Raw genomic sequence first — 15,003 nt, 5'->3', positions numbered from 1 at the left:
TGCGACAGATCCCCAGTTAAGTCCATGATCCCCATCCCCTGTTCCTGAATCTCAGTGTTGGCTGTGCCTCTGTTTAGCATGCAGGAAGACACCAGTCACAAGGTCTTAACCACGCACATCGCGATGCCAGAGGAATTTAACCTTGTATGAGCTTCATTTAGTGTGTCTGTATCCCTGTCCCTGCACTTCCTGCTGCCTGACTGGAGTGTTGATACTGTTGCATTATAGATAAGTGACATGTCAACTCTCAAATGTCTCATTTGTAATTGGTATTTCACATGCATTGTAGCTATAAGACGTGCCATTATCTAATATTCCACACGTAGATAATATTAAAGTGAAAACAGAATCCATTGTGTCTTCTCACCAGTTTCTGCAGGGGCCAAAACCCACCTGGATGTGAACCACATTAGTATCGGTTACAGACAAGCATCAGTCCAAAGAGATCATTCCTGCTCACAGCATAGAGCACAGTATGACCCAGATTTGATGTCTGTGAAAATATACAGAAATATGCTGCAATGGCGGAGTCATGCGTAGCGAAAGTGGATGAAAGCTGTAGTTTCAGTGTTGATCTTTTAAAACAGCAGGGGGCGCTACTCCTCTACTTTGGGATATTTCTGGCACAGGACAGGTTCGTCCGTGTTCTGTGATGGTTGTGGTCTCAATCGTGAACACGAGAGACACAAATGTTTGTGTGAAGTGATGGCATTGCATTTGATCGAGTGGACATGCATATTTTGGATACCGTTTGGTATCGTGCAGCCTTCGAATTCTTTTTATCTGTCAACAGAGCACAGACTCCCCCTAGTGGTAGTGAGAGAGAATTTACTAGTGTAACTCAAAACAGACTGTATACAAATTAATTCAAATTAATAAAAAAAAGAAGGAAGATAATGACAAAGACAGTTTTAAAAAGTTTACTCACTATCTTCTGTGTTACTTTCAGGAAGTTTCAGTGACTTAATGGTCCCAGTTCCCTTTTGTCTTCTTTGTTGTTGTCGTTGTTTTTTTTATTAATTGTGACCTCACAATATTGTAAAAACCCCAAATTAGTTTAAAAAGGTTTTGTTTAATTTAACAGAAATTGTCAGACAAAAGGCACGTAAATGCATGAAAATACAACTGATTGATCACATAGTGCACCGGAGATGAAAAAAGAGAATGTAAACCAGATCTGTAGTTCTGCAGGTGAAACTTCCTCACGTGTCAAAATTAGAGACATAAAAAATATCATGGTCAGTAGAACAACAGAGAGGCAACAACAAACATCAACACATACGTTATAATAGCAGACAAACATTAAAAAGTGGTCTGTAGCTCCATGTAAGAAACTTGTAGGCATTTTTCATAAGATCAAACATGAAATATTATTAGTCAGTCCATATAATAGGCTCATAATTCATTACTTGCAACCTGCAATGTGCTCCTCTGTCATCATTGGAGTACTGAAGGCTGATCATTGCTTCTTTCCGGAAAAAAAATGAAACATTCAAAAAAGGAATTGCATCTCTCCTCAGAAAAAGGTTGTGTATCACAGTATAACCCCATCGCCTCTCCATCACATTATTAGTAAAAGACATTGAACTGGGCAAAACCCAGAAGACATGTAAATACAGAGAGCCAAATGGTCGACTCTGTTTTCGTGTTGCTTGTGTGCATGCGCTACTGCGCTGGCGTGTGTTGACATTACCGTGCGACCAGCACAGCGATGTGGTTGGACTCATTTTTTGGCCCTTAAGAGAGGAGACAGCTGGTCCTATCAGAGCCCAGCAGAGGCTTCAGTGGTTATGGATCTCTCATGCCAACATTAATGACAACCCCCTCCCCCTCCCCTCCCCTCACCCCACCCCACTCCAGACAACACCAACACCCTGTCACTTTAAAACATTGATGTAACAAGCTCACTCCTAAAAGAATCAAAAGAATAAAAACGGTGCTCTTGAAAATAAAAAAAATAAAAAAAATATTGCACTTTAAACATCATGAACAGTACACAGAGAAACTTTAAGAGATGACTGACCACACCAGGCAAACAAGGTGATAAGGAAGGGGTAGGGAATGTGCGACCTCCTCAATGACAGCAATTGATTCGTCTGATTTAGATTTTTCTGCAATAAAACAAACAAACATAAAAGAGTGGCATACCACGTCCTTCAGGGCGATCTCTTCCAGCTGTCAAGTCACAAGGCCTTTTCCTACCCTGCAAGAACAATGCTATGACATCTGAATATGCTTGTTAGTTTGTATTTGCAAACTGACCTGAACACATTCGCCACGCCGTTTAATGTGGAACCAGCGGGTGTGTCCGACAGCTGACGACACAAGGGCAACGGCGAGCATCAAATTAAGTAGAACAGCCTCCTTCTGCTCGTGTAAAATGTTTCTCTTCCAAACTTGCAAAGACTCGGTTCTGCTCGAGACTGAACCCTGGCCAACCAGCTCCGAGTAGCATCATCCTTTTACCATCTGACCTAAACCAGCCACAGCATTAGAGGTTAGAGTGATATGTGCTCAATAATTGAGTATGGCCCTCAAAGGATGTTATAAAAATTGAAATGGCCCTTGATAGGAAAGGTTCCCCACCCCTGCCACAAGGAATGAAGTAACTAAACTCATAGAAAACAGGATGCCGATTTCATCTGCACTTAACTCTAAAGGTTTCCTCATTTAAAACAATAATTCAAAATTTAAAAATATCATGAGCCTCTTTGCCAAATGGCTGATTGGAAAATTTGGTAAGATATGGAAGTGGCACCAGCAGCCGGTTAGTTTTACTTAGCAAAGGGCCTGAAAACAGGAAGGACCAGCTGCAATGGCATAAACTTCATAAAATATTGTGGGTATTATGCTAAGCTAAGCTAAACGGCTGCTGATCGTAGATTAATATTTACCACACAGACATGAGAGTGGTACTGATCTTCTCATCTTACTCTTAGAAAGAAGAAAGCAAATGAGCAAATGTACCTAAAATGTTCAAATATTCATTTGTTTATGTTTCCATGTGCATGCTTGCAAAACTTTTGACAGATATTGAAGCAAAATTGAATCTATGGATTATATCCCTGGGAAATGTGGTAAAGAGTGAGTCCCACATTGCTGCATTATAGTGAAAAGCGAATTCTCTTCACCTGTCTCAATCCTTGAATTGACCTTTTGTGTCTTGTGATGATCTTTTTTTAGCAATCAAAATGTAACAAAATGTACTGTTATATAAATATTAACTTGAAGATTAAATGAAAATATTAGCTACACACATTCAAGTTCTAGACAAGAAAATCACAAATGTTTGATATCAGACTAAAAAAGTGACTTCTGTAAATGCTTGGAGATCGTGTCTTCTGACGATTGTACAACCAATCCTCTTAGACAGTCCCATCCTGACGACTGACAGTGTTATGTTAATGTTCTCTTTACTCTCAGGCAAACACCAGCAACCTGTCCATGGCGTACTGTAAACGGTCCCAGTTCTTCCAGAATACGGTCATAAAACAAATACCGAGGAAGGTCGCTACCACGTGGTATCGGCTCCTCATCAGCGGAGCGGCGAACTTGGCCACAGTGGAGACACACACCAGGATGACAGTGATGATGGCCAGCATGATGTTGATGCTCTTCCCCAGCAAAACCCGGGCGTCGTGACTCTCGAGCTGGACCGTCTGCTGCTGCTGCTGCTGCTGGAGCTCCAGCTTGGACACTCGTGTCTGACACGACTCGAGGGCTTCCTGAAATAAGACGAGAGAGAGACTTCATGGGCCTGAATAATTCCAAAGAGCCCTCTTATTCTCAATACCTAAAATTCCCCCCAAAAGATCAATTGTGTGTCAGCACAAAGACTTGAGGGTAGAGAAGAAGATATGTGAGCATAAATGACATGACAAAATTGACATTTGGTTCATAGTGTTTTCAGATGAAGGCGACCATTACACACATTAAACTACTATATGGTCATGGTCTCATCAATTCTTAGACAGTATCCATATCAACAGGTGTCAATACAAGTCTCAGAGATCGAATGCTCCATCAGCATTTTTATGAAACAGCACCATAATGTACCTGTATGTCCCTGGCCCGTTCCTGTGCCTGGTAGGCCAACCTCTCCTCAATGCTGGCCAGTTCTTGCTTCAAATTAGCCATTTCATTTTGGTGAAGCTCCGTCAAGTCATTCAGTTGGTCTTCCAAATGCCCGTATCTAGCAATCATTGCAGGGCGGTGCAGAAATATGATTGTTTATTAGCAGATTTTTATGTAGGATTTTCACATGTTTATCCATCATCTATTCAGCTTTATTCTTTAAGAGTCGCATTGCAAACTCTACACATAATTATAATTGATAAAAGACATTATTGTAAGCCTTGTGCTGCGGTATGTGAAGACAGCGACATATAAAGAATATCAACATACCTGTATCTCTCTTCCTGCAGAGTTTGGCTGATAATGCCGTACTCACTCTTGAACTGAGCCTTCAGCTCCTCCATATCATCCTCCAACTGGCTCTGGGCGTCTTTAATCTCCCTCACCTCCTCCAGGCTCAGGGCCAGTCTGCTCTGACCGTCTCCCCCTGCTGGCTGCGCTTGGCCGTGGCCGTGGCCCTGACCCTGCCCCGCTGACCCTCCTCCCCCCGCTGGGTTCCCGTTACTGTCCGCTGAGATGGAAGCGCTCCCTGAGGAGCACTCGTCATCGCTGGGATACTTGGGCTTGCCCACCATAGAGGTGCTGCTACTCAGCCCCTTCCCTGCACTGTCCGTGGGCAGTGGAGAGGAAGCGTCCAGCGTGGTCTTGAGGTGGGCAATGTTGTCAGCGCTGCCAAACTTGTTCCTGATGAGATTGGCGAACTCTCTGGGCTTGCTGAAGAAAAAAGGTGGGGAGAGGGAAACACCGGGTCCAATGGTCTTGATCTTGTCCATTGTCGGGTGTCGGCCACTGCCAGTCATATCCCTCAGCAGCTCCCTGGGCGACTCCCTGGGCATGGTGCTGTGTTTGACAGTGGGCGGGTGAGGGGATGGGCTGTGATGGATTTCACTGTCTTTCATCTTTCGATGATACTGCTCCAGCTTCTTTTGCATCTGAGCAATGTTTTGAGCTGATTTCTGGTTCTTCTTCTCAAACACCTGCTTGATGCGCCCCACTTGCTGCTTCTCCGCACTGTTCACCAGCTTCAAGTACTCGGCAACATTCTCATCTCTTGCAGTTTGCTCAATCTTCAGCTGCTCGGTGACTTTCAGTATCTTTTGCTGGAGGTTGTCCAAGCAAGAACGACTACGATGGACCTCGAAACCAAGAGCAAGACGAGGACTTGCATCGCTCAGGTCCAGATCCAGATTGTTCTCTGAAGAACCCCGCCGCATTGACACAGGGAGGCTCTCAGTACTCCGAAATCTGCCCTCATTACTCTGATCCTACAAGGAGAAGAAACAAAGATACTTAAAATTAAACATGAACAAGTATAAGCTTATACTAAGGAAATGTGTCTAATACCCAAGAGGTCACCCAGGAAAGTAAATATAAGGCCTACAATTCCATTCCATGCATGACCTAGAGTTACAGGCCTGCACTTGAATGCCTTTGCCAACCGGACAAGTTGCAGTTCACATCCATGTCTGTTCAGATTCATACACTCTATGTAGTGAAGACATTGAAGGTATTCCCTCACAGCATTCCTGAGATATTGTGTTCACACAAGTGGGACACATTACGAAACGCAGTTACACTTATCAACATTTTCTGCGAGGGTAAAATGAAGATGAGCATTTTTAACAGTCCATTACAATCTACAGTTGCACTGCTTAACGATACGTGGTCAACTGCAGGCGATGTATGTTTTGACACATTTGAAATCATAAATAGATCTGAAATATAATAGGCGTTTATAACAAATGGTTTAACAGACACTTTTAAATGAATGGTTTGGATAACTGGGTTACATTGTTTAATTGCACTTTTTTAAAAACTTGTTGTGACGTTAAAGTTGTTCGCTAATACAGTATTTCCACATGCATTATTCCCCTCCTCTGATATCGCCACTGTGAGACAATCTGGGTGTGATTGTAATGCTCTTATATACTGGCACATCTGCTATGTTTTAGCAGCAAGAATTTAATCCTGTTGGTTTATAGTATAGCGCACAGATGACACAGATGACAAAATTCAGATAACAGCTAGTAACGTGTATGAAAGAATTGGAGCGAGCAGATCTAATGTAGGTCAGGGATAATGTCACACGAGGCCACAGCCCTAAGGAAATCCCTTTTCCAGACAACGTCCCCTAGTTTAACACTAAATTACCATTTTCCTAATAGAAGTTTAACACTCAGTTGGTGACTAATGTGTCAATAGTTCACTGTGGAGCACAGAACCCCAGAGTTCTCTACAGATGTGAGGAAGTGAAACAGAATAGATTTAGCTTCAGTCAGCAAATTTAACTATGGCAGGAAACGTTAAGACATGTTTATGACATGGCTGAAGAAGAAGGAGGCAAGAATCAAGAATTCAATCAGGTTTTTGATCAGCATTTTTGGAACTGAAGTGCAACTTCCCAGCAACAGTGGCCTGAGAAGCCTCTGGATCTTGCAAGGTGATCAACACCAGAGTAATGATGGGAGATGTAAGCTGATAAGACCTCATACAAAGCGCTGTACAACAAGCACTATGGGCTGTACAAATTTAAGCCGCACTAATCCGCAACAAATGTAACACTGCTAGTTTCAAGCAAATAAACAGACCCAGCTAACCCAAGCAGACTTATTGCTCAATCCTGCTTTGCATTTCCACATCAGCACACAACAGTTACATATTGCAAGATAATACCTTTACAATTGACTAATGCAGCGAGTTCCCCACGCCCTGACATTCCTCATCACATGACTGTGGGCTGGAACGCCGGAGCAGGTTTATCAATAACAGGGATATTATGTATATGGCTCAACATACACTGGCGCACAAATTGAGTAGCATATGCTGATGCTCAGACTTAAACAAACACACATTCAGCAGGATTATTCCCCTCTTAATTCAGTTGGATTTACCTTATCCCATTACATGTGTACCTTCCCGTTTGATTGCCCGTGGCACCATTACCTCACGCTCAGCAAACGGGTCAGACCTGTTTTGAGGCCAATACGGTGAGCAGCAGGAATATCATCTCTGACGTCTGTTTATTACTAGAATGTGGTTTCCCCATAACTGCAACAAAGAAACTGCTTTGTACTCGTTTTTATTTTGACCCCCCTGCTTGTGACACGTCTAAGACTGGCTGCGTCAGTCTGTCAGTCGGCCCCCACACTTTGGTTCAGACTGAAATATATCTAAACAAGTATGGGATAAAGTGCCGTGACGTTATGGTTCTGTGTCTTCTCCGTTTGCCTGTATTTATAGTGTGCACACAAGCTATACACTCATTTATCAGTTGTGTGCGGCCCGAGAATGCCATACTTATTGCTACAAGCATGGCTGCGGTATTTCAGCCTCTGTCCCTTATCCCATTCTCTCCCCCTCTCTGGCATCTGTCCTTCTTGAACACAGGACTCTTTATCCGCGGAGAAAAAAGCACACTTTGTCGTGCCCTACCTCTGCTCCGTCAGGGACTCTGACGAGCGAGCTGCTGCATATGGATTCACTGGCCTGACATGGCCCCCGAAGAGCCTTGCACCCATTCGCAATCCCCTCTCCTTTTCAGAGACCATGCAAATATCTCTTGTTGGATCAATCAGGTTCACACATAAGCTGACCTTTTGTCAAACCTGTTGGGTCACACAAAAGAAAGAGTAGACTAACATCCTCCTCCTTCAAGAGGAAGAATAGGGCAAGCTGGCGTGTAGGTTGCTCATATTACCGAGAGTTTTTAGCTTTCAAACGAGGAACACAAAGGTCTCTCTGTTCAGCAAGAAAACTTGGATTACTGTACATGCTAATTCTGCAGTACTGGAGCTAAGCATTGGAATCTTCAGTGTTCTCCTCTGTAGCATTAGGGGCCAAACAGGGGACTCGGTTTAATGCTTAAAGCTGCTGTGATATCGTATATATGGGAGGAGAATGAAATAGTGACCAGGCAACCATTTCTGAATCACAGTAAAGGCCTGCAACAAAATCCGGCCTTGTTTGGAAAGAGTATCAACACAATTTCTGTATTCACACTAATGCACCGAGTGAATATCAAGGCAAATTTGTGTTACACAGCTGGAATGAAAGGCGTACACGTTGTGTTACAGAAACAAGATGTCTTTTGGCAGGATGACGCAATGATTCATGAGAGCAGCTCAAATAACGTGGATAACACGGGCCAGATGTTTTACACACACTAAAAATGAAACGTTCAGACAATTTCCTAAAAGAGATTCCATGAAAATGGCATCATTTCAATCTAATAAGCCTCCACCCCTGCTGCTGCTGCTGCTGCTGCTATAGTCAAGATACCAGCCCACGCTTGACTAACTGCTGGAGTAATGCAAGGGTCTCTCTGGATGAGTGGCTCTGCAAAATGAATTAGCCTAATGTTGATAATGTCCTCCCAAATCTGCTGAGAAGCTGCCCTACTTTTCACTCTACTCCTCCTGAACACAGCGTTCTCCAGGGGTTGTTGAGGTAGGAGGGTGAAACAGGGCAAGGATTGAAGGTCTTTGGGGATGGCTGGAGTTGACAGAGGGGGTGAAAGCCCAGTAACTAGGGGAAAGGCTACAGCACAGCAGATGGCAAGGGTATAGTCTGACAGCTAGGTGTACTGTCCGAAAAAGGTCACACATTGAAACCGGGTTAGAGTTTGATGGACCCATCTAGCGCCATGTGACCGGTTTAAGTGTTCTTCAGCAATACAGTGAGCTCCTACCTGTGCTCAATAAATGTTTGGGATTTAAAAAGGCTGGGCTGTGTGTGGCCCATTTGTCTTATTGTGTCCTCAAAATCAAAGTCTATCACTATCAATGTGAGAAAATCCTCTATCTTTTTTTGTCTTCTCATGATAAACTACACAAACTCTTGTCTTGACATTTACAAGCAAGAAATGCACCCACACCTGTGGGAGACAAAACAGAGACAGCTTCAGAAACTGAAACAGGTAAGAGATAAGGGGACAGGAATAGAACAAGAGGGATTGGTCCTAAACACGAATCATCCCGATCGTCCACATCTCCACTAACAGGATCTACAGGAGTCTTCTCTCTCCCCCCGGGGTGCCTCCCTCACACCTCAACCCCTGTATGAGCACCCCCCCCCCCCCCCCCCCCCCCCCCTCCACACTGCCCTACATAGCACACACAGCGTCTGTGCAACAATATGACCCATTTAATAAGCTCCGACCTCGCTAGACAGCATAACATAAAGATCCAACTGCATTAGCCTCAATCTTAACCCAACAAGGGAGAGCTGTGTGTTGCTCTGCTTGAGAAATACCCTCATATATTATATTATTTTTTTTTGGGGGGGGACAATGTCGGGGGGAGACGACCAAAACTGCAGATGCTGCTTATCTTGCACTGCAGTGTTCTCCCTCTTGGATCAATGATCTAGTTAGTGATTCAATTTTTCATGCAAAAACAGACACTACTACAACCTTTCCCGGCTGCAGCACCAGAAGACAAGCAATTCCACGTTTAAGTGCTTAACTGCAGTGTGGCAAAAGCACACAACTTATTTAGATCCGAGCGGATGGTCTGTGAGTGTATACTCCGTGCTGAGCAGGGTTAGTATAATACTTTGTGATTCAGATTAGCAGAACATACCAACCAAAACAGCCCGTTTTCTGTTCTGAGCTCGCCGTCCCTCCCCTGACAAGTTATCTTATGCAAACAGGAAGGCACTGCCCCCGTTATGAGGAAGTAATGCTGTTATGTTCTTCCAACCACAGCTGTAATCTGGCGAAACCACCGGTTCATAAGGAAAGGTCAGGTACATGTTATACAAGCAGAGGTGTGGGGATCTGAATGAAATGGATGGTACACAAGGTGCCACTTGTTTACCATTCTCTCTGTTGTTGCCTCTGCGCAGCCCAAATAAACGCGCGCACACACACACACACACACACACACACACACACACACACACACACACACACACACACACACACACACACACACACACACACACACACACACACACACACACACACACACACACACACACACACACACACACACACACACACACACACACACACACACACACACACACACCGATTGAAATGGAACAAAACCGTCCCTTCAGTGGAGAACAGAACCACAGAGGGGAAGAAGCCTGCAGTGCTTATTGGTATTCACCCCAGCTGATCCTCATGGATACAGACACTCTCCCACTCAGGGCTCACACAGGGAGACGGGAGAGAGTGAGAGCGACAGGGAGCACATCTTTGATTTTAGTCAGAGAGCTGGCCCAACATCATCTCCTCCTCCTCCTCCTCCTCCTCCTCCTTTCATCTGCATCCCACAGCTGCCTATGTGGTCACACTTTGATGGCTTATGGGCAAAACACTGTACCCCATCTGAAAATAAAAAAGGTCGGGGACATATTTGCAAAGTTTGACGTATTTTTTTAAGTTTTCCTGAATGACTGATCCCCAGGGCGGTCAGTTGAATGAATTGCTCAATACATCCTCACTATTATATCATAGATAGGCCATTCCAGGACTGAATCAATAGCCCATTAACACACTCAGTGCCTGCTTGCCCCCATCAACTTGAAGAGTATTGACTGGGATTCAATTAGGATAAAAATGCAGCCATGTTCGATGTACTCAAAGTGAGGGAGTGAATAGAGGCCGTGACAAGGCAGGGTTGGTAAAGAGTCGAGCAGCTCATTAGCCAAGCAAAAACATAATAGACCTCGATAAAAACGATAGAAAGTGGGGAACAATGCTTTTCATGTAATGATTCACAACAAACACAATCAGGCCTAGTTATCCAGACATGATGGCTATCATGTTTGCCTTTGTCTGGTGGCCTGAACGACACCGCCGCTACAGGTAAAGCACGAGGATCGTGTAAGGACAAACAAGTCGCTGAGGAATGGCAAGCAGAGAGCCAATCAAAAAAGCTAATCCAGTGAGGGTTAAAGAAATTTTCTGGAAACGAGCCACTCAAACGGAGTTGTTGCATCATCTTGGCCTCTAACCCACTATGTCTTCTGCACAAAAGGCTTTTTGAAAAAAACTGGAATGCCATTTGTAGCCAACAAAAGGGGGGAGAAAGCAGAATTACACAGTCCGGCAGTAATAAACCAGCCAAAGAGTCAGATATGTCATTCCATTACGTCGTGTTGAGGGTTATACATAGTGGCTTCAGAAAGTAATCAGACCCTTCACTTTTTGCACACTTCGAAAACTAAAAACCCTTGTTGAAGTATTGCCCCAAATAGTAGTCAAGTGCATCCTGTTTGCTTCAATTATCCTTGAGATGCATCTTGAACCTGAGTGGAGTCCGTCTATGGCAAACTGAACTGGAGTGACAGGGTTTAGAAAGGCTCACACAAACATCTGTGTGGTCCCACAATTCACTGTGCATGTCAGCAGAGAAAATCAGGCCCTGAAGACCAAGGAACTCTCTGTACATCGCTGCGATAAGATTGTGATAAGATCGGGGAAAGACTATAAAACCCCTTCCTTAAGCTTTTGAGGGACAGTGGCCTCAATAACTGTGAAATGGATGAAGGTTGCAACCCAGTTCCTGTTGTCCCATCTGGCACAGGGCAAGAAGGGCCGTGATCTGGGAGGTGAACAAGAACCCATCGGTCACTCTTACAGAGCTTAAGAGCTCCTCTGCAGAAATTCGATCAGTCAGGACTTTAAGATTTGTTCTTATGGGCTACGATTGCAATTGTATCCATTTAGAATCAAATCTACAACAAAATAAAATGTACAAATAGTGGAGGTGTCTGAACATTGCCTGAAGCCACTGTACCACAACCGTTCATTTGCTAACTTGAGAAGCTTATTATTTTGTGTACAATTATTCTTAGGCTTTTCTCCAAAAGGAAAAGTTAGTGGTTTCATCCAATTATTGGAGTCGGTGTTGCAATTCACTCTGAGCTCTCTTTTGGCATGCATGAGGCTGCGGAACTGTGAAATGTCCTTTGAGGACCGAAAGGTGACTAACAGGCCTTTAGGCTTAAGTGCATCTGCTAAAAACAGAAACCAACACAAACAACATGTTGCGCGAGACGTGGTTGACTTTCTGGTTGCACAAGAATCACACCTGACTGAGCATTCCTCTCCTCAGTGTCAATGGGACACCAGTATCTGGGCTTTGAACGCATCCTCAGGTTCATCTGGAGACTTCTCTCAACATCATACATTCGCTAGCATCCATTAGTAAGTGGTCGGACGGTTTTCTCCCAAACCTGTTGCCATTAGGTGAAAGGGTTTTTGGGGGGCCGCCATGTTTTCTTTTCCTCATCAAGTGTCTAAGCATAGATGGAGCAGTAAGTTTTCCTTGCTTTCTTTGCTGTGGGCTTAGAATAAATGCTTACAGTATATTAGGATGACTGATATAATAAATTATTTTGTGGGCTATACAATTATTATGATGTGTTAAGCATATGATATTGTAAATAAACTTACTTGATGTGGTAAATGGCAAAAATCTTTTTTTTATTGTTGTGTTTCCACATCCTCTGCGATACAATATTTTCCAAATGTCAGTGTGACAAAATTGGCTGACAGCTGGCGCTACATGTCGGATACAGTAAGGTTAAAAATAAAGTCACTGATGGGACACAAAACCCTGAGGCACCTGGGAGATGGAATGCAAATGAAGTAGTTCTGCAAAAAAAATAAACACATTAGCACTTTTAGTATAGACCGTTCACTTTGTTGTTTGTTGCATTATATCAGAAGTGAATGTTTGGCCGGAAGAGGACAAATTGGAAATGCTTGCAGTCCAACGCAACACGGCCACCAACTCTATAACACAGGGCTACTGTGGTGAACGGAGAACTTGTAGGGTTCTTTTTATTTCTTCGTCACCCATTCTGTCAAAGTGCCTGCTAATTCCACTTAGAGCCGAGGCGTGTAGTCGATTAATCGTTTTGTGAACCGACCGAACTTAACCGAATAATTCCTGGTTCCTCTTTGACAATAAACTGACATTTTTATAAGTTGTGTTGACAGGAAAGAAAGAAGAAAACGGAGGCAATCTCAAGACAACATCTGGGCCTCCTGAGAACTTCTGGTCGCAATCGTCTGACATCTTGTACACAATCAATGGATCGAACAATAGTCGGTCGGGGAGCCCATGTGGATTTCACGCAGCACAGAGGGATATCTGCAGGTCCCGTGGGGCCGAGCCCGATGAGTTCACAGCGACGTGTCCAGCGGGAGGACGTGTCTGAGATGGGCTCTCGTGTGGGACCAGGCTCGCCGAGGCTCTTTTGTTTGCAGCGGCGACCTGCGGCTCCGGACGCGGCGCAGCTGCGGCGCTCCGCATGACGCGGCGCTCCGACGGACGACAATGTGCGGCGACGCGCTTCACATGACACTCACCATCCGGCTGCTGAGGTATTTCTCCTCCTCGGATAAACTTCGCACGGACACGTTGGCGCTGGGCATAATAGTCCCGTGGCGGCGGCGGTTTCATCCAGGAGGAGGCGGCGGTTCTTCTTCTGCTTCTTCAAGCTCGACACCAGGACGGTCCGCGACTTCAACGCCTCATCTCGACTCCACGTTCAGCCCCGGCCGGCTCTCTCTCTCTCTCTCTCTCTCTCTCTCTCTCTCCCTCTCTCTCTCCCTCTCACACACACACACACACACACACACACACACACACACACACAGGCTGCCCTGGTCCTGAACAGGCGGTGTGAACCCAAACCCCGCCTCTCCCTCCCCGCGGGCTGGCGGCGCGAGGAGGGGTTAACGCTCCCGACACACGTGACCGATACCGTGCCAATAATCTGTGATCAGAGGGGATTTATGAAAGTATGATTCAAGTATTCGACTTGAAGTGTCGGACATTTTGAAGAGAGATTTTTTTTTTTGTTTGAACGTTTGTTCTGTTTTTGTTCTTTAATGGGGGGGGGGTGTTATGAAATGATATGATAAGTTATAGATAGATAGTGTAACAGCAGCACGTTTCACACAGCACACTTAATATAAAATATATACAATATCTACACAAACAAATGTAAAATATACAATTGCAAAAGATATAGAGAATAATAAATGATACATTTAAAGAATTTACGTGAAATATTAACAGTGGATATGCAGAAAAACACTTATTTTTCAATACCGCGTCTAACGCAAGACCATAGTCCATTTTACACTTCAAGCTGTTTACTTACCAGAGGACAGCTGAGCAGAGCCTTTACTTCACTGTAACAAGATGCTGTGAAAAGTTGGAAAATTGAGTGTTATGGTAAATACAATACCAGAAAATGTACTTAAGAATAAGTGCTATGTGTGATGCGTTTAGTGGGCAGCATCTTTCGTAGCTGGTCAAGTACTAAATAAAGCTGCTGGGCAGTTAGTGGGTAGTACAGTGGAGAGTTTAATCTAGAATAATGCATGATATATTAACTGTTGGTTATTTGTACTGTACTTAAAACCATCTGCCAAGTTATTGTCTTAGTGTAAAAAGTTACAAAAGAAAAAAAAGCCCCCCCCCCTGAATTGTGGCAGAGCCAAATGTAAAATAGAAAAAGTACTAGCACCTGAAAAAATGGACTACAAGTACATAACCGTTCACGAGCAAATATACAGTTTATCTCCGCCACAGTCACACTTTGCTGTCTGGGACTATGGAGAAATGCATGACAAACAAAAGTATATTCCATTTTCATAATTCTAAAGTGAGCCAGTCAAATTGTAATCAGAACTGCACATGAGATGTTATAGACTGTATTATTCAGAGATTTGGTACATTTCAAAACAGCATGAATCATGTATAAAGTCCAAATTAAATCTTTGAATTAAATTCCAAAAGTTATAACCAAGTGAACGCCAGTGCGACTGGAAAGTAATGTGCATATTTGAAAAACAAATTGTCAGGACTAGTAAAATGTGATGAGAATACATTCATAAGA

General features: G+C 43.9%; 1 protein-coding gene across 1 annotated transcript; it reads right to left on the bottom strand.

The window, feature by feature from the left end:
- Positions 1 to 1,052: 1,052 nt before the first annotated feature.
- Positions 1,053 to 13,873, bottom strand: LOC118315058 (transmembrane and coiled-coil domain protein 3-like). Its single transcript, XM_035641999.2, has 4 exons — positions 13,463 to 13,873; positions 4,405 to 5,399; positions 4,057 to 4,192; positions 1,053 to 3,725 (listed from the first exon to the last, which is right to left on the bottom strand). The coding sequence occupies exons 1-4, from the start codon at positions 13,526 to 13,528 to the stop codon at positions 3,420 to 3,422; spliced, it is 1,503 nt and encodes a 500-aa protein (XP_035497892.1). The 5' UTR covers positions 13,529 to 13,873; the 3' UTR covers positions 1,053 to 3,419.
- Positions 13,874 to 15,003: the final 1,130 nt, after the last annotated feature.

The sequence above is a fragment of the Scophthalmus maximus genome, chromosome 7 (genome assembly GCF_022379125.1).
Source record: "Scophthalmus maximus strain ysfricsl-2021 chromosome 7, ASM2237912v1, whole genome shotgun sequence".
NCBI lineage: Eukaryota > Metazoa > Chordata > Actinopteri > Pleuronectiformes > Scophthalmidae > Scophthalmus > Scophthalmus maximus.
This window is presented reverse-complemented; position numbering and strand designations above follow the sequence as displayed.

Bases quoted from the DNA above. Each gene is read 5' to 3' on its own strand.
- LOC118315058 (XM_035641999.2), bottom strand. From the start codon at position 13,528: ATGCCCAGCGCCAACGTGTCCGTGCGAAGTTTATCCGAGGAGGAGAAA. The intron at 5,400-13,462 runs GTGAGTGTCATG...TTCTCCTTGTAG, and splicing joins AATACCTCAGCAGCCGGATG to GATCAGAGTAATGAGGGCAG. The intron at 4,193-4,404 runs GTATGTTGATAT...AATGATTGCTAG, and splicing joins CTGCAGGAAGAGAGATACAG to ATACGGGCATTTGGAAGACC.